At 49.0% G+C, this 18,741-nt stretch overlaps 1 protein-coding gene across 1 annotated transcript in view; it reads right to left on the bottom strand.

Moving 5' to 3' along the window:
* Taf4 (TATA-box binding protein associated factor 4) overlaps window positions 1-18,741 on the bottom strand; it is a 67,032-nt gene that overhangs the window by 24,492 nt on the left and 23,799 nt on the right. Inside the window, exons 2-3 of the mRNA XM_051143930.1 lie at window positions 3,968-4,128; window positions 2,454-2,576 (exon numbers count right to left, since the gene is read on the bottom strand). Of these exons, the coding sequence (XP_050999887.1) occupies window positions 2,454-2,576; window positions 3,968-4,128 (284 nt within the window). The remainder of the gene's footprint in view (window positions 1-2,453; window positions 2,577-3,967; window positions 4,129-18,741) is intronic.

The raw sequence follows: 18,741 nt of genomic DNA on the forward strand, positions 1-18,741 counted from the left end.
CACTGTCAGGAATGTGTCAGTCTGACAGCTGTCAGAGACAAGCACAGAGGATCCGGTGACCATCACTGTCAGGAATGTGTCAGTCTGACAGCTGTCAGAGACAAGCACAGAGGATCCGGTGACCATCACTATCAGGAATGTGTCAGTCTGACAGCTGTCAGAGACAAGCACAGAGGATCGGGTGACCATCACTGTCAGGAATGTGTCAGTCTGACAGCTGTCAGAGACAAGCACAGAGGATCGGGTGACCATCACTGTCAGGAACGTGTCAGTCTGACAGCTGTCAGAGACAAGCACAGAGGATCGGGTGACCATCACTGTCAAGAATGTGTCAGTCTGACAGCTGTCAGAGACAAGCACAGAGGATCGGGTGACCATCACTGTCAGGAACGTGTCAGTCTGACAGCTGTCAGAGACAAGCACAGAGGATGGCCCAATGAGCTCCATCTCAGAAGCCACTCCTGAAATGTTTCAGTCTGCTCAGAGCCATGGCTAAAAGGCACACAGCACCCGCTGCAGGGACCATACAGGACCAAGACAAGGATAGACCTCCATTCTCCCAGAACCTACACAAACCTCATCTGCTTCCCAAGAGCGAGACCTGTCAACAACAGCAAGTAGAGGTACAGGCCCAAGAGCTAGGTCACTGGTCCTGGCCTAGCTGTGGAAAGGTATTGCTTGTCCAAACATGAGAACATTTGCAAAGTAAATGGATCCCCAGACGCCAAACAACTTAGATTCCCCAAACCACTAGCCCTAAGTCCTTTTCCTAAGACTTCTGCTTTTCTTGAATAGTCATGATGAAACAGTTACTGGTTTTTAAACTAGTGCCTCTCATTCATAAATCCTGCTGCTCACATTTCTACACTCCTGAGTGCCACAGCCACAGATGCTTATGAGGATGCTGCACTAACACTGCCCCGCCTCCAAGTTACTCTACAGCCAGCGACAGACTGAGGGGTGATAAGTGTCTCCTTCTGCTAAGCATGCATTGCCCTTGGGACTGGAAAGCACCAAACAACACATCATGTGAAGATAATATGCAGGAACAAACCAAGGGCGTCCAGAGAACCAGGGACCCTTCTCACCAAGTTTATTTCATCTTAAAGCTTATTTCTCAGCTGACTACTATGGGCCTAGGGATACAGAGCTCCCTGCCTTTAATCAGATGCGGCCAGCACTAGACGTTCCCCTCAGAAAACCCCAGGCCTCTTAAGACACCGGCTTCTGAAACAGAGCTCTCTGCTGGCTTACAGCTACCTAGGCAGAACTACTCTCCAAGCTGTTCTTACTCCCCACAGCTGCCCAGGAACAGGGAGCTGAGCTCCAAGAGTTTAGAACAGCTGCCCTTCAGTCCATTACCTAGCTGAGGGCTCCCACTGGAACAGAGATGCAAGCTTATGCAGGAACACTGCACTTAAGACCACATGTAAGTGGGCACAGCACCTAGGCACAGTGTGGCAAGAGCTTCAGTGTGGATCCCAAAGCCCTACACTGTGAGACTGCCCACAAACTCAACATCAGGAGCCTTTGGGACTTGTTTCTTCCCACCTGCTCACAAATGACTGCCCAGAAAGAGCTTCCCTAACCAAGTCTGCCTCCCAGCCAATGATGTCTTCCCTAGTGAATCTCCTGAACAGATATGTCTTCCATAGCCAGGCACATCTCTCCAAACATGTTATGTCTTCTCTGATCAGGTCTGTCCTCCTGGACCAGCCCCTTCCCCTACTCTTAACATCTGCTCGGCCCTCTGCAACAGGAGCCCCTGGCATGTGAGCTCCTCCTCTTTATAAGCTAGAAGCTGCACAGGTTGATGAGCAGTATCGGTTTGACAGACAGAGGCAGGATAAGCATCACAAGTGTACAGCAGTGTAGTCCACACAAGTCCCAACCAAATAGGTTATGTCCTGAGATCCTAGCTCAAAAGAAGAGGAGGAAGGGGAGGAAAGGGGAGAAAAAGACAGAGAAAGCTGATCATTTCTGTCATGATAGATAAGGTCCACAGGGGGGCAGTGTGGCCTAGAAGCCACATAAGGCTGGAGTGGCCCCTAGGAAAGCAAGACCACTCCCATTTCCCTCCCTAGCTCACCTACAAATTTGCCACAGGAAGGTGAGAAGAGGTCCTGTACACAGTAGGAGCACTGTCCATGAGGATGTGACGGGGCCATAGCACAGAACAAACTCTCCTCACCAGAGACTTTCCTTCCTCAAAGATGGCCTGAGTCAAATACTAGCGAGGTGGCATTCCTACTTATGCTTTACAAAGCCCTTCTGAATGCTGTGAATACTAAATCGTTTGATTTTTAGGGAAAAGGATGTAGCCTTCATTCAGACACAGTAAAATCACTTCCTTCACTGACCACCTGCATCTTCAAAGTCAGCCTAATGTCCAATAGAAAAAGTCCTAAAGCCTAGTTAGTCTTTGCACTGGCAGCCAGGCTGCATCCTCTTACCTGTACCCCAGGAGAGCGCTGCAGGGTTGTAGTGGGCTGTACCGTTGTCGTCTGGGCCTGAGACACTTGCTTAATTATGGTAGTTGGGGTCACCTGCCGTGCAATAATAGGTGTTCCTGGAGCCTAAAAAAGTAAGTTAGGAGTCATCTAAAATGAGCTACAGTAAATAATACGTGCACATGTGCACACGCACACACATAAACTCCCAAATACATACTAGCGCACTCAACTAACCCACAGCTTACTACTAACCCACAAGGAAATCATCCTAAGCCCAAAACTTTCCAGTCAAAGAGAAAAATGTCTGATGAAAAATGTCACAGAAAATCCTAAAAGCAGACTTTTTTTTTTTAGCTAAGTCTACAAATGCCATCTTTTAAAGCAGACATCTGGAAACCTAGCTGTGGCACTGCTTGTAGGGTGACACTGAAAGTGGGAGAAATGCCCGGTGTCCTAGCTACAGGCTGTAAAACGGGAAGGCAGGGGCTGACCAGGAGGCCTGAGGTGGTTACAGAGACACTATTGAGTAGAGATGCAAAGGTCAGATGGAGAAGCAGAGCCCCCAGCACAGAGACCCTTCAAAGCAGTCCACATGCTTCCGGCACAGGAAACACAACACTGCAGGGGTGCTCTATGGTATTTCGTCTGGGCGAGCTCTGCCTACCTCCACCATATACAACCCCATCTACAGGACAGAGCTCCAGAGGGAGCTCAGAGCTATCAGGATTACTCCTGCTATCTCTTTAGTTGCCAGCTACCTAGGGAAGGCACGGGACAAAAGCAAAGCCACGCAAAGCATACAACCGAGTGCACTGGCAGACCGAAGGGCTTGTGGTGCTGGGGATGTGAGGGCACTGCACACTGGGACAGCACAGCTTGGCATCAAGACCTACAACCTCAGCTGGGCATGGTGGTGCATGCCTTTAGTCCAGGCACTCAGGGAGGCAAAGGCAGGCGGATCATTGTAAGTTCAGGGCCTGGTCTACAAAGAGAGTCCAGAGCAGCCAAGACTACATGGAAAAACCATGTCTCGAAAGAAAAAGAAAAAGATAGATGCGCCTGAGTGGCCTCTGCGCTGTCCTACCACTCATTCTTGGTATGTCAAGCATCTCATTCTTCATGACAGTCCCATGACTAGATCTGCACTTTACAGAGAAAGACACTGGGACACAAAAAGGTAAACCTACTGGTGACAAGAGAAAGGCCAGGATCTGGCCAAGGCAGCTGACCCCAAGTGCCTACTCTTAACCCTCCTCAGTCAACAAACAGCATTAGCCACAAGCGCTGGCCCTCCCAGGAGTGTGTGTATGGTCTCAGCCAGGAGAGTGGGAGACCAAGCCATTCTAGCCTCTGCTTGATGGTTGGGCTTGAAAACACTTGCATGCAAGGGTGTCCACTCACATAGGACACACCTTCACTCTTGCAACAACCCCAGTGTGCAGTGGTAGGGAATGGGTGAGCCAGGCTGAGTTGGGGCCACTCGACACTAACCTGTTCACAATGCATGCACTCACCTGCACGGTGGAGATCTGGACAGGTGGAGCACCTGTGGGGGTTGCAGGACGGGGCGCCATGGTGCTCTGAGGCTGGGCCTGGGCATGGGCCTGCATCTGGGCCAGGGCCTGCTGAGGAATCATTAACAACTGCCCATTCTCACTCCGCACGAGGACCATTCCTGGGGGACAGATGAGACTTGGCATCAGGAAGCACTCTCCACTTCAGTGCAAAAAGACCCTGGCCAGGAAACTACTTACTATAGAAGAAATACAAGAGTAGCTGCAGAGCAGTTGGCTCCCCAAGGGAGACAGAGCAAAGGATGGTGGGGGGCTGTCCAACACTAAGACCACAACTGTATCTCCTTTCACAAGGAACACAAGTGGCAAAGCCACACTCAGTGGTCACAGCTTCAGCCCAGATGTGTGCCCTGCAGCCTCTTCAGATGTGGGTGTGTAAGTACAGTAAGTACCTGCCTCCTGCTTCTGCCTTTTATACACTCACCAAGTAGCAGGTGCCTATCAGTGCAGGCTTCCAACAGCCATGAGCTCATGTCCTGGAGCTACTCTCTGTACCTTCTCCACATGTCTCTGCACAACACACTGAAGTGTGTGGGTCATGCCTCTGATACCGGACACCATCACCACTACATCCACAAGCCAAGTGTCTCCAGCCTAATGCCACAGAATGTCAAGACCAAACCAGGAAGTGTGGTCCTCTATTCTTCATGGGAAGACGGCTCTGGTGAGACACAGGTGCACTTTCCCCCAGATGACATGGATGCCCACAACACAATACAGATGTCCACAGCACCAGAACAGCCTCTCACCCTTCAAAGTCCTTGAAACTCTGGGAAAACAAATTCTACCGGTCCAGTCTAACTAATTTTGGCTTCAAAACCAGCAACCAATTGTACCTTACATCCTAGAAGCAACAGTAACAATTATCTTAAATTTAAATTTCACAACAGAACTACAGATGCCCTCAGCAACAGCACAGCAGGACATAGCTGCAGAGTAACACCCCTGTGGGGAGGGGTGCTGGTAGGGGGCATTGGACTAGAGCCTCCTGTAAGCTACATACCCAGCTCCTGAACTTTCCTTCTGTGAGAAGTAAGCCAGAGCAACCATACAGGAGGAGTCTTTGAAGCTGTCAAGCTCCAAGTATACCAGAAAAGGCAGTAGGGCATCCCTAACCCCACTAAACTCTTAATCCAGAAAGCCCTGGTACTGACATTAAGGAAATAAATGTCCCTCCAGAACTACCTCACACCATCTCCATCAGCACACTAGTGGCCAGTGTTTCTCTGTGGACCTAACAAAGGTACAGGCGACAGACATGTCTGACTATCCATGTGACCACTGTCACTGAAGAATATGGTCCAGCCCAGCTAGTGGAGCACAGGTCCCTTGCAGGATTCCTCAAGGGGCACTTCTTCTCTTCTGGTGCAAAACAGACTGAAGGGAATTTGTGTTCCCTTGGCTGATAGGGGTCTTTTGGTCAAAAAGATCTCAATGCCAGCCTACCCTCAAGCTTTGCAGCTCCTTGGACTTGTGTTAATATCCAATAGAATAGGCACAGTGAGGCCCAGTAGGCAAAGCTCAGACAGCTCAGTTCCTCCTGCTGTTCTGAGTGAGGAGGTTTTCCGAGTGTCATCATGCAAATAACAGGTGACAACCAAAGACCTTAGGCACCTGGGACAGACCTAAACTGACAAATGCCTGACAAGCGCCACCCCCTCTTTAGACAATGCCTGTTTGAGACTAGTAAGATTTAACCAGAAAGCCCTTCAACGTTACCCACAAGATGGCCAGATATGGGCACCCAGCACCATATAGGAGACACTACAGAAAGAAAAAGTAGAGACTTGGTCAAGGGTATGACAAAATTGAGGAGATTGTTTCAGAAGCACCAACAAATGGTGAGAGAAAAGGAAAGCAACCACACACAGGACAGTACATCCTGGACAGGGTCCCCTGCCATTAGCAGCAAAGCTCTGCCATGCTGAGAAGGAAGTGAGATGAAGATGCCCTCTGAACCACACAGGACTGCAACACCACTGACCACGACAGGGAAGGAAGTGCAGAGCACACACTAAAGAGACACAACTGGGTGCTCTACAGCAGACAACGGACACCATGAGCCTTCCACTGCCACTTGGAAGGCAGTACCAGCCACACCATTGCAACAGGAAGGAAAGCATTTCGATGCTCTGTCTCAAACATGTATGTTCTGAAGAAATGCAATGCCTCTAGGACATGAACATAGCCTTGTACCCAAGGAGATCTGAAAAATGTCTCAAAAATCTCCATGCAGTAGAACCTCATCAGTGCATCAAAGTACACTGTACACGGTACAGACTGCTCACGGTACACACAGACCCTACAGACTGACAGAAAGCTGAGTGAGCAGGGACAACAGCACAGGTGCAAGCAAAGACCACGGCTCCAGGAGAAAAAAAAGGTAACACCATTATTCTAGAAAACATTCCAGAAACATGGTCCACAAAGGACCAAGTGAGCAGCTCACACACCCCAATTTCTAGGTGCCAGATTCTCCAGAAGCTGAGAGGAAATGTGGGTCCCCAATCCAGACAGCACAGAGAGACTGCTGTATGTGCTGCAGAAGCTTGTATGCGCTGAATGAGCCTGAATATGCTGTATGAGCTGATGTGTGCTGAATGAGCCTGTATGTGCTGGCAAAAAACACACCGACTTACTGATGTCCCACATCTCAGCAGGAAAAGTAAAAGTAACAGATCTGAAAAGACACCTCCCAGAGATGAAAGACATACAGCCCATGGCAACAAATTAGCTCAGTGTCACAGGCCAACAAGGATAGCGCGAATTAAATCCACCATGCAGAGCTACCCACGCCCACTACTGCAGCTGAAAGGAGACCAAACGTAACTGGTGACAGGAGCAGGGAACTCCCAGCAGCATGCTGGACCCCTGAATGCCATCCAACAATCGTAGGCTTACCACATGATGAGGTGGAGCCCTCTACTCCTGTCTACTTCAGAGAGACTTGGGCCTGAACTAATTGAGGCAGTCTTATTTCTGATAGCTCAAAACTAGGAGCAACAAAATACACCAATATAGAGACAATGCCTAAAATATCTAAATAATGAAAGAATATTCGGAGAAAAAGAAATGAGCCACAGATACAACACAGGTGACCCTCATATGACAAGACAAAGTGGCCAGGGAAAGGTTACACAACATGCTTCTATGTTCCAGGACCCAACTCCATGTGACAGAAAGCTGACAAACAGGTAAAGGCTGGGAGCAGGCGGGGTTGGGACGACTGACACTGCAGAAGTGTTCTGGTGATAGGGGAGGCTCAATATCTTGACTGGTGATGACTTCAAGGGTGTATGTGTCAGACTAGCAAACTGCACTGAGATTCCTGTCTGTCAACTGCATCTCCATAAAGACCTATGCACACGCACAGAAGCACAAGCCCACACGTGCATGTGTGTACACACACTCACCAAGAACCAGCTAAGGTCTAAAGGTAAGGCAGGGTCTTGATTAGCATATCCAGTCACCAAAGCATTCCAACACAGGCCAGGAGTGCTACCTCATGCTTGCTGCCCTCACACATGGTAACTGGAAGCTGGGCCTGTGGTGGCGACATAAAGGAATCACACCCTCCAGGCTCCTCTTTGATGACACCTCTTGTAGTACAGCCACATGGTAAACAGTACAGGAAGGATGCCTGGCTTTGTATTTCACAGGTACCTGACAGAATCCCACATGGGAAACACTGCAGCTGAGCAAACCCTCACCACCACTGCCTCAACTTTAACTCCTTCCAAAAGACACGCTTGCCAGAGATCTCCTGTCACTCGAGGGACATGCTATCCTGGGCTCGCTCTTCCCTATTACGTCACAGCGCCAGGCTGCTTTCCTGGCCACTCATCTTGAACCCCAAGCCTAGTTCCTGAACACCATTCCTCGCCTGCGCATCCCACAAATTCTCCCCAGCCCTCACTTCCCACTGGACCCCATATCCTCCCAGCTCACCACTGCAGAGTTGTCCTAGCCCAGTCTCCAGACTACTGCAGACTGCCCTGTCCTCCTCTCCATACCCCGCTGTAACACAATCTGTCAGTGTCCACTCCAGCTTCCACAGCTGCCTGAGCTCTAGCCGCCCGTCACCTAAGTTAGGAGCAGGTCCCCAATGCCTCCTCCACTGCAGGACAGAGCTCCTGTTGTGGAAAGCCGGGATGCCTTGTGCCTCCTTTCCCAATGGTGGCCTCCAAACATCGGAGGCCTCTCTGCACTCTCACTCACAGGCCTGCAAGTTGCAGACAAAGAACCTCTTAACAGCCCTTCAGACAATTCCTCACAGACACTAGCTAATGCATGCTCTCCCAGTCAGCTTCCTGAGGTCAGGGCTGGAACCTGCAGAAGCTTTGGCTCCTTGACCATTCATCTGCATCTCCCTCCTTCCCACCACAAGCCCTACCCCCTGAAAACGTCTCAGTCATCTTATCAGAGCAGGATAAATACAGTTGACAATAAATTGCTTCTTGCATTGCCCCCAAATCATCAATACTACATTCACAAACATCTAAATTACATACTGTTCAATGGGTAAAGGTGTGTGCTGGTTAGCATGGGCACAGGGACCATGCCACTCGAAGGTCAAAAGCCACAGTCTGTTCACATCAGAGCCCATGCTAACTGAGATCTGCTTTAATGTGTAAAGAGCCTACAATATGAAGATGCCCCCCATGCCTCTTCTCAAAAATTGCTCAACTAAAACAGGGCAGAATTGCCGGGCGTGGTGGCGCACACCTGTAATCCCAGCAGGAGGCAGAGGCAGGCAGATCAATGTGAGTTCGAAGCCAACTTGGTCTACAAAACAAGTCCAGGGCAGCCAAGGCTACACAAGGAAACTGTCTTGAAAAATCAAAAACAAATAAACAAAAACAAAAAGAGCAGAATTATTTTTGTATTCAAGGGGGTTGTTTCAAACTCAACCCTAGGCCAGCTTGCAAACAGGAAGGTCAACTGGGTATGTCAAAGTCTGGAAGAGGCCAAGCGGCCAAAGCCACCCTGGCTAATGTATAGATAGTCACGTTCTGTCAGTATATAAAAGCAGCCTACACTTCTGCTTTCTGAAAGCTCAGGCCGCCGGTTTACCACACACAGATGCCCTCAGGGCCATCACAGGGAACAGGCTGGGCCCTGACCAGGGACAATGCACTTTGAATCCAGCAAGTTCCTAACCCTCAGTGAGTCTTAGGGTAGCAAGTACTCTGTCCCTAGCATGCTCTAGCTCCCCACTGTACACCCAGCAGGTGGCTCCACAGCTCTTCTCACAGCATGTTCATTCAGGATCAGCATTTCCAATGGTGCTCATAGCAGCTTTTTAAAAAATAGTCTCATGATGTAAACTAAGTTGATTTCAAACTTGTAATTCTCCTGCCTCAGCCTCCCCAGTGCTAGAATTACAGACATATAAGTATATGCCACCACATCCAGCAAGTAACAATTTTTGTTTATTTTTGTTTTTCAAGACAGCGTTTCTCTGTGTAGCCCTGGCTATCCTGGAACTCACTCTATATACCAGGCTGGCCTAGAACTCTCAGAGATCCACCTACCTCTGCCTCCCAAGTGCTGAGATTAAAGGCATGCACCACCACTACTCAGCTAGTAACAATTTTTCAAAGTGAAATTTTTTACTCAAAAATTTTATTTAAGGGAACTTGAAGATAGCTCAGTCAAAAAAAAGTGCTTGTCCCGCAAGTATACAGCCCTGCGTTAGATCCCTAGCGCCTTGTAAAACAGGTGCAGCAGTGTGCACCTGTGACTCCAGCACTGCAGAAAGAGGAGACAAGAGGACCCCAGCTCCCCTAGCCAGGTCTCTAAGTTTCACTCAATATGAGCAGCTGAGGGAGACACACAACATTTACCTGCAGGTGTGCGCGCGCGCGCGCACACACACACACACACACACAATAAAACCACTTCACTAAGCTAGCTGACAATCATGACTGTCTACCTTAAAGTTGTCTAGAGTACAAAGGATCCACAAAAGCAACTCAAAGACAAACAGCAAAGGTACTCTGTGTTACTTGTAACAAGCAAATTAAAACCAGATAGCAATTTTACCTACCATGGTAGCAGAAACTTCATTTAAGTTCTAGTATTCCGTACTGGCAATGAATGGTATAGATTACACATAAAAGAAGCAGGCACATCATCCTTTGACTCAGCAGAAACAGCTGCCTGGTACACACCAGAGGCCCCCACATATGACCAACTACTGGGAAAGACTTACATGTGCACACTGAGTCCCACTTAAGACATAGGTAAAGTGACATTTAAGTCACCTAACAGGCCTTTCACTGGCAGGATAAGTCACTTTTGGAGATCAGAGAATCCACACTTTGGCTTGTACAGTTTACGTCTCCTTAAAGCCACAATGAAGATCATCATTTGCTTGTTTGCTTGCTTGCTTGCTTGCTTACTTACTTACTTACTTTTGAGACACATTCTCCCTGTGTAGCCCTAGCTGGCCTGGAACTCCCAACCAGGCTGGCCTCAAATTCAAAGAGATCTGTCTGCCTCTTGTCCCAAGTGCCTGGATGAAATGTGTACACTGCTGCATGGCTAGCTAGCATTTAAAGCAGATGATAAAGGCAGGCATGGTGACACATATGCCAAGCTCAAGGACAGTGTGGTCTACACAATTCGTCAGGGCCACATTGTAAGGCCCTGTCCCAAAACAAAACAAAAATAGCTAGAGAGGGGCCAGGCGCTCCACTCTTCCTCCTCCCAACCACACCCTGCCTCCTGAATGGTCTATGGCTACCCCCTCAACGCACACCATCTCCATAGTTCACACAGACTCCAGCAAGGAACCCTATGGGTTGCACACCCTTCACACAGCTGCCTTCCAACCCAGCTGCTCATCCACTACATGGGCTCCTTGACCCTAAGTGCCCGGCAGAAGGAAGGGCCGTCTGTCTCAAGTGTCCAGGAGCAGCTACACCAGCAAAATGGACCACATGGCCCGGCTCCATCTGCCAAGAAATCTGCAGCTCTGAGTGTTTGTGGGCCCCACAGTTTTCTGGAAGCCATGGCTCTAGATGCTCCCAGGGAAAGGCAGAGCAAACAGTATCCATACCAGATGTAGGAAGCCTGGTAACCAAGAGCGGGGCTCTCCCTATAGCAAGGCTCCCCACAAAACTCATTTGGGAGTGTCCTTGGCCAAACTCTCAGCCTTCACCGTGCTCTTGACTTGCTCCGTGTGCAATTCACTAGCCAGGCTTCGTCAACACTCACTGTTCACAGCAACAGGAAACTAGGGCCTCATCCCAGCCAGCATGACCACTGCTGAGGGGCTGTTTCCACAAAAGCACCTCTAGGTGCCTTCTGGAAGAACACTCCAGTCATCCTATGTCCACAACACTCAGTGGGCGCCTGTCAGTGCACCCAGACTGCTACTGTTCTCTCCTCCGGAGACTCAGGCTCAGCCAGTCAGCACTGGCTGTCTTTTGGTAGAACTGACAGAAGCTAGGGAACATGAGGCAAAGCATTTCTTACTCCTTATTTCCCCTTTCCTCTGACTCTCTCACTAAGTCTAATTTCTGGTATCATGTATGTTCTGCTCACTTTGTATTCTGACTAAAGCAAGGAATGTGTGTGTGGTGGCACGTTGTGGGTATTTTACGGGTGTGAAAGGCAGCACCTGGCAGGTATCCAGTGAATGTGTGTGGCAGCTTACAACAGGTGTCAGTATGTGTGCTGGCTGTCGGATGATTATAAAAATAAAAATTAAAGCCTCAAAGAACACGGCCAGGACTCAGGAGCAGCGCTGATGAGCCATCTCTACTGGGCCCAGAAGCAAGAGAGGTGTATGCACAGACTGCTCTGACAGAGAAAGCACACTTACCCACTGCCATGCTTCTCCATCCTCCAAGAAGAAGCTGCCGTATGGTTTAGGTTTTAACATGTCTTGATATGTCTTATTTGCAACATAAAGAAAGTGTCCACACTTTGGCTCTTACATGGAAGTCTCAGCACTTCTCGTGGAGGGACCAGTGACAGCCTCTGAGACCCCTGGACTGCTCCAGCCCAGCAGCCTCTGCCCTCTGACATCTCAGATCATCTCCAGCCACAGCCTCCAGATAAAGACACACAGAGGGTGGGATGAAACTCAGTGGTAAGACATCTACTACCTCCAGCATTGGAGACAAAAGGGGCATCCAGATGGAGAGAAGTGTCTCCGCCCTTCTCATGTTGAGCTTTTTAGAGTAGCCTCTACCCAAAAGGCCAGGAAAGGGGGGGAAGCAATCCAAGTGCTAACAATGAAAAGTAAATACAGTACACCTAGTGCAGGAGAAGATGGAGCCCAGGCAGAGGGCACGCCAGGGCCTGAACTCATGCTCTCTGCTTGTGGCAAAATGCCTTAAACTAGTGCTCTGTGCATGCCACTGACGAGGAAACAAGGTCAGGTGTGAGTAAAACGCATCTGAAACAACATGCAGCCAAACCTCAGCTCTCCAAACTTGACTGCCTGGCAACGTCACTTAGCAAAACACGATGGGGAGAAGATAGCCACTGGCTCACCATCATCCGACAGCCAGCACACATACTGACACCTGTTGTAAGCTGCCACACACATTCACTGGATACCTGCCAGGTGCTGCCTTTCACACCCGTAAAATACCCACAATGTGCCACCACATACACACCCGCACCTGCTCTATGCCACCCTGCACAGTCACTGGCCAGCCTCCATCAACCATGAGAAACCCACACACATGTGGTACAGCCTTCTGAAGTTTCCACTGTACCCAACCAATGTGACCTGCCAACCCATGTCATAGATTACATCTCCTCTGCCTGTCTTGGGAAGGACAGCCACTCTGTACAATAGGAACTGTCTAGACCTCTTGTGAAGGCCCATAAGCAGATGAGTAGGACTTGGCAGTTAGGGGGGATGAGAAGCATCCAAACAAAGATGAAGCCAAGGGCACACCAGCAGGGGAGCTTGGGAACAACATACGGGACCAAAGAGGCACACACCTCCACTCTCCAACTAATCTGTCACAGTGTCAACACCAGGAAACAGTTCTAGTGGTCTCCTGGAGAAAAAGAGGAAGTGACCCACAAAGATGGAAATGTGTGGGTAAGGCCAAAAGACAGCACACCAGAGGAGAGTTAGCAAATGTGGAGCTCACAAGGGCATTGTTATGACAGTAAAGAAACCCAATAAAACCTACCTACTTCTGGCAAGTATACAAACATTCCCCTGCCCTCCCACACACACTAACTCCCACCCGAAAAAGGCTGTAAAGTATTAGCAATGATTTGGTAAAGTGTTTGCCACTCGACCATCTAGTTTATGATTCCCAGAAACTATGGACATAGCCAGGGCCTTAGATGCCTACTGCTGTGATAAAACACCATGAACAAAAGCAACTTGGAGAGAAAATGGTTTTATTTTGCCTTAGAAAACTCTCAGGTTTCCTCTATCACTAAGGGAAATGAGGGCAAGAATTCAAAGCAGGAAACTGGAGGCAGGAACTGAAGAAACAGAGGCCATGGAGGGATGGCAAGACACCTGGCTGTCCTGGACTTGCTTTGTAGACCAATCAGGCTGGCCTGGCACTCACAGGAATACACCTACCTCTGCCTCCTGCAGTGCTAGGATTACACCACACCAGGCTAGCCTACTTTCTTACACCCTCCACGACACACTGTCTAGGGGTGGCAACACCCACAGTGGGCTGGGCCCTCCACATCAATCACTTATTTTAAAGATGCCCCCAAAAGCTTGCCTCCAGAGCAATCTTGTCAGGGAAGTTTCTCAACTGAGGTTCCCTCTTCCTAAATGACTTTCAACTTGTATTAAGTTGAAAAGAAATTAAGCAGGACAGCTAGTCAGAGCAGTGTGCAATCCCAGTGTCTCAGAAGTAGAGACAGGAAGATCCTGAAGCCTGCTGGCCAGTCATTCTAGTTTAGCCTGTGAGCTCCAAATTTAGTGAAAGACTTTGTCTCAAAATCAAGTAAGACATACAGCAACAGAAGAACAGCTAGTGTCAACCTCTGACCTCTAGACACAGGTGTGCTTACACATCCATACACACATAGATCTCAAAACAGAAAACCAGCAATGCATAAATCTAGCACTCATAAGGCTGAGGCAAGAGGACTACCATGAATTCAAAGCCAGCCTGGGCTGCATAAATAGTAAGTTGCAGACCACCCTTGACTACAGAGTGAGGGCCTGTCTCAAACCCACAGACATCAGAAAAAAGGATTGATTGATTATGTGTCTCAGTGGGTAAGAGTGCTTTGCGGAACATGCATAAGCCCCTCCCTGTCAGAAATGAAAAAAGTGTGAATCAGAGACTACAACTGATAGTATGGAAAATACTGTTAACAGCTGAAGGGTATAGCTTGATGATAGAGTACTTGCCTGGCACACATGGGGCCCTGGTTCAATACCCACCATTGCACAGGAGGGGGGCGGGAGTAAGACAACCAAAGCAATAAACTCAAGGGTGCCCCAGAATAAACCTAGCAAAATACATGCAAGACTAATTTGGAAAAGTATAAAACTTATTTGGAAGTCATTGCACAAGATCTAAATAGAGTGACAGCCCATGCTCACTCACAGACAGGTAGACACCACTGTTCAATGAGTATTGATTTATTCCTCCAAACTGTCCAATACATCAACAAAATTCCAACAGTTCTGTCCTTCAAGGAGTTAGCTCCAAAGCACAGGGGCAGGAGGCTCTAGCACCAATCCTAGGCAACACGCAGTCAATATGGAGCTCTGCCATTTAAGGACAAGTTGACATGAAGGGACCAACAAGTGAAAAGAAAACTCAGAGCCAGATGTAGGCCTCCATGACAAGGCCTGGAAGACCACAGAGGGAGCATGTGGTCAGTACACACTACGTACAAAGAAATGCAATCTGGGACCAACGCAGAGCACATGGCTCCAACTGCATGAAGACCAAGGGCTGGAGAAATGGCTCAGCAGCTAAGAGCACTGACTGCTCTTCCAGTACCATGGTTCAACTTCCACAGTGCAGCTCACAACTGTCTATAACTCCAGTTTCAGAGAATCTGAGACCATCACATAGACATACGTGCAAACAAAACACTAATGCATTTTTTTTTAATTTTTTTTAATAAGCATTAAGCCAAGGTGGTGGTGGTACACACTTTTAATCCCAGCACTCAGGAAGTAGAGGCAGGCAGATCTTTGAGTTTGAGGCCAGTCTGATCTATAGAGTTGAGTTCCAGGTCAGCCAGGGCTACACAGAGAAACCCTGTCTCAGAAAAAAACAAAATTAGAAGCAAAAACTAAAATCTTACAGGAAAATACAGAAGATCCTCATGACCTTGAGGTTTAGAAAGAACTTACAGATCTCTTTAAAAAAAAAAAGTCTTTACCACAGAGGAAGGATACGTAAATTCAAAAACATTAAAATCAGGAAATATATTAAGAAATCTGAGGGAAACAGCATGTATCCATAATCCTAGGTAGAGAAAGATCAAAAGTTCAAGGTCATGATTAGCTCCATTGTAAGACCCAAGCAAAGAAATAGGAGTGAAGAGGAAGGAAGGAAGGAAGGAAGGAAGGAAGGAAGGAAGGAAGGAAGGAAAGAGTGGGGAGAGGTGGGAAAAGAGGAAAGGGGAGGGGGAAGGAGCAGAGAATGGATAGATGGATGGATGGATGGATGGATGGATGGATGGATGGATGGATAGATGGGTGGGTGGGTGGATGGATGGGTGGATGGGTGGATGGATAGATAGATGGATGGATGGATGGGTGGATGGATAGATAGATGGATGGATGGATGGATGGGTGGATGGATAGATGGATGGATGGATGGATGGATAGGTGGATGGATGGATGGATGGATGGATGGATAGATGGATGGGTGGGTGGGTGGGTGGATGGATGGATGGATGAGTGGATGGGTGGATGGATAGATAGATGGATGCTGGATGGCTGGGTGACTGGATGGATTGATGGGTGGATGGATAGCTGGTGGCTGGGCTCGCTCGCTGCTGGCTGGCTCGGTGGCTGGCTGGCTGCTGGCTGGCTCGCTGGGCTGGGTGTGTGGGGTGGGTGGTGGCTGGCTGGGTCAGGGTCGCTGGGTGGCTGGCTGGCTGGCGGCTGGGTGGGTGGCTGGGTGGCTGGCTCGCTGGTGGCTGGCTGGGTGGCTGGCTCAGTGGCTGGGCTGGCTGGCTCGCTGGCTGGCTGGCTGCTGCTCGGTGGCTGGCTGAGCTCGGTGGCTGGCTCGCTGGCTGGCTGGCTCGCTGGCTGGCTCGCTGGCTGGCTGGGCTGGCATGCTCGCTGGGCTCGCTGGCTAGGCATCGCTGCTGGCTCGCTGGCTGCTGGCTGGCTGGCTCGCTGGCTGGCTGGCTGGCTGGCTACCGTGCGTGCTCGCCGTTGCGTGCCTGCGTGCGTGCCTGCCCCGGCGCCTGCGCCCTCCGCTCCCGCCCGTCCCCCGCCGCAGCCGGAAGAAACTGTTTAAAAGAAGCCCAGGTGGAAAGACAGAAGCCACTTCCTAGAAGTATTCCCACAAGCAGCAGGAAACAGAATGGTGTCAGTTTCTGAGCTCAGGGCAGGAAAAGTGGAGTCACCCCTGATTTGAAGAACTTCAGAAGCCTGACTGCGCTACAAGCGCTATGAGGAGGCAGGCAAAAGACTGGTACAACCGGACCCGTTCACATGGAGCCTGACCCAAGACATCGGACAGTGAAGAAGGGCAAGCAGAGCCTTCTGAGCGGGAACTGTGGGTTAGCATTCAAAATAAACGAACACAGCTCTCCACAACGCAGACCAAAAGTGAAAAGTCATTCTAACAAAACCAAACACCCATTCAAGCTAAGAACACTCACTCACCGAACAGAGCAGGCAAAGGATAGCAAAGCCTGACTCCCCAGGTGACAGTGTTACGAGGTCAGTAGACCAGAGAGTGGAGCCTCAAGAATAGGATCCAAGCTCTTAAAAGGACCCCTCACCTCCTTCCTCGCACCAAGCCAGGACACAGTGAGTCCAGGAAGCCAGCCCTCAACAGACACACCACCTGCTGGAACCTGGCCTTGGAGTCCAGAGTCCAAGAGACAGAAGGCTATGTCTCAGCTGCTGATAAGCCCCTACCCCTGCCCGTAGGGACAAAACTTATCACAGCAGACCTAACAGGCTAGAAAAGGGATGAGCAGGGAGTAATGGGTGTAAATGGGAGTAAAGGGTGCTACAGAAGAACTAGAGCACAAAGGCTGATCAGAAATGATGCCCAAGTATCCTTGCCTGTGACCGCCCGCACCGTGCTGGAGGCGCTAGCCAGAGCAGCAAAGGAAAACAACAATGGATGAGGTGAGGCCTCTACTCCCATAATGCATTGGTCTCTAAAGAAAAACCTTAAGACTCTACAAAGCAACGCTGTAAAGATTAACAAATAAACCAGAGAGATGGCCGAGAAGATAAGGAGCACTCTCTGCTCTTACAGAGAGCATCTGGGTTCCATTTCCAGAAGCCGAGTGAGGCAGCTCACAGCTGTCTATACCTCCTGTCCCCAGGGATCCAAGGCCTTCTTCTGGCCTCAGTGGAAACCAGGTACACAAGTGGTGCACAAACAAACATTTTTGCCTGTATACAGGCAAAACAGTCTTACACATAAAATAAATCTTTAGAAAACAACAATTAGCAAATTATCTCTGCAAGGATACAGTATACAATGATTTAGAAAGTGATGTTTCTAAGTACTAGCAACAAATAACTAGATACTTACATTTTTAAAAAGTACTGCCTGTATACTGTATAAAATATGAAGACATACACAAATTAAACAAAATATGTTAAACTCTGAAAACTATAAAACAATGCTAAGAATAATGTGCTTTATTTGTATTTGTAAATCAGCCTCACTCATCAAGGCATGGTGACCCAGCACTTGGGAAGCAGAGACAGGCAGATCTCTGCGAGTTTGAGGCCAGCCTAGTCCACAAAGTGAGTCCAGGACAGCCAGAGATACACAGAGAAATACCATCTTGTGTATGTGTGGGGGGGGGGGTTTACAGCAAGGCAATCCAGCCTCACTCAACAGCCCGGATGCTCAAACACACAACCCTCCACGTCCCACACACTCCAGCACTAGAGACATACACCACCACCTTTGAAAGGCTTGAATAGACGGAGGTAAGTACCATGCTTATGGGTCAGAGGGTTCAATCCTAAGATACCAAACCAATCTAAAGGTGCAACAGGGATCTGAGCTTTTGGAGAAACTCATTAATTCTAGAGCTTACATGAGGACAAAGAACCACAATAGCCACACGTGGTCTTGAAAAGGCAAAGCAGTGAGGACTCCAGGTCCTGGGAAGAAGGGCTCCCCTCTGTCTGGGCCATCAGGGGAGGAAGCATTTCTCAACAGACAGGGCTACAAGTGGACACACTATGGAAAAAGTGCAATCCAACCCCTACCTTACAATTCTAACAAAATTATTTCAAACCAGATCCCAGGACAGCAAAAACATACACATTCTAAAGGAAAATCTGCCGGGCGGTGGTGGCACACACCTTTAATCCCAGCACTTGGGAAGCAGAGACAGGCAGATCTCTGTGAGTTCTTGGCCAGCCTGGTCTACAAGGCAAGTCTAGGACAGTCAAAGCTACACAGAGAAACCCTGTCTCGAAAAGCACATCTCCCAAAAAAATCCTTGTGCTTTGAATTAGGCATAAACTGACAGGGCATAACCAATTTAGAAAGAAGCCAACCAACTGGATAGACCCTTATACATAC

Source organism: Acomys russatus, chromosome 4, assembly GCF_903995435.1.
Source record: "Acomys russatus chromosome 4, mAcoRus1.1, whole genome shotgun sequence".
In the NCBI taxonomy this organism is placed as follows: Eukaryota; Metazoa; Chordata; class Mammalia; order Rodentia; family Muridae; genus Acomys; species Acomys russatus.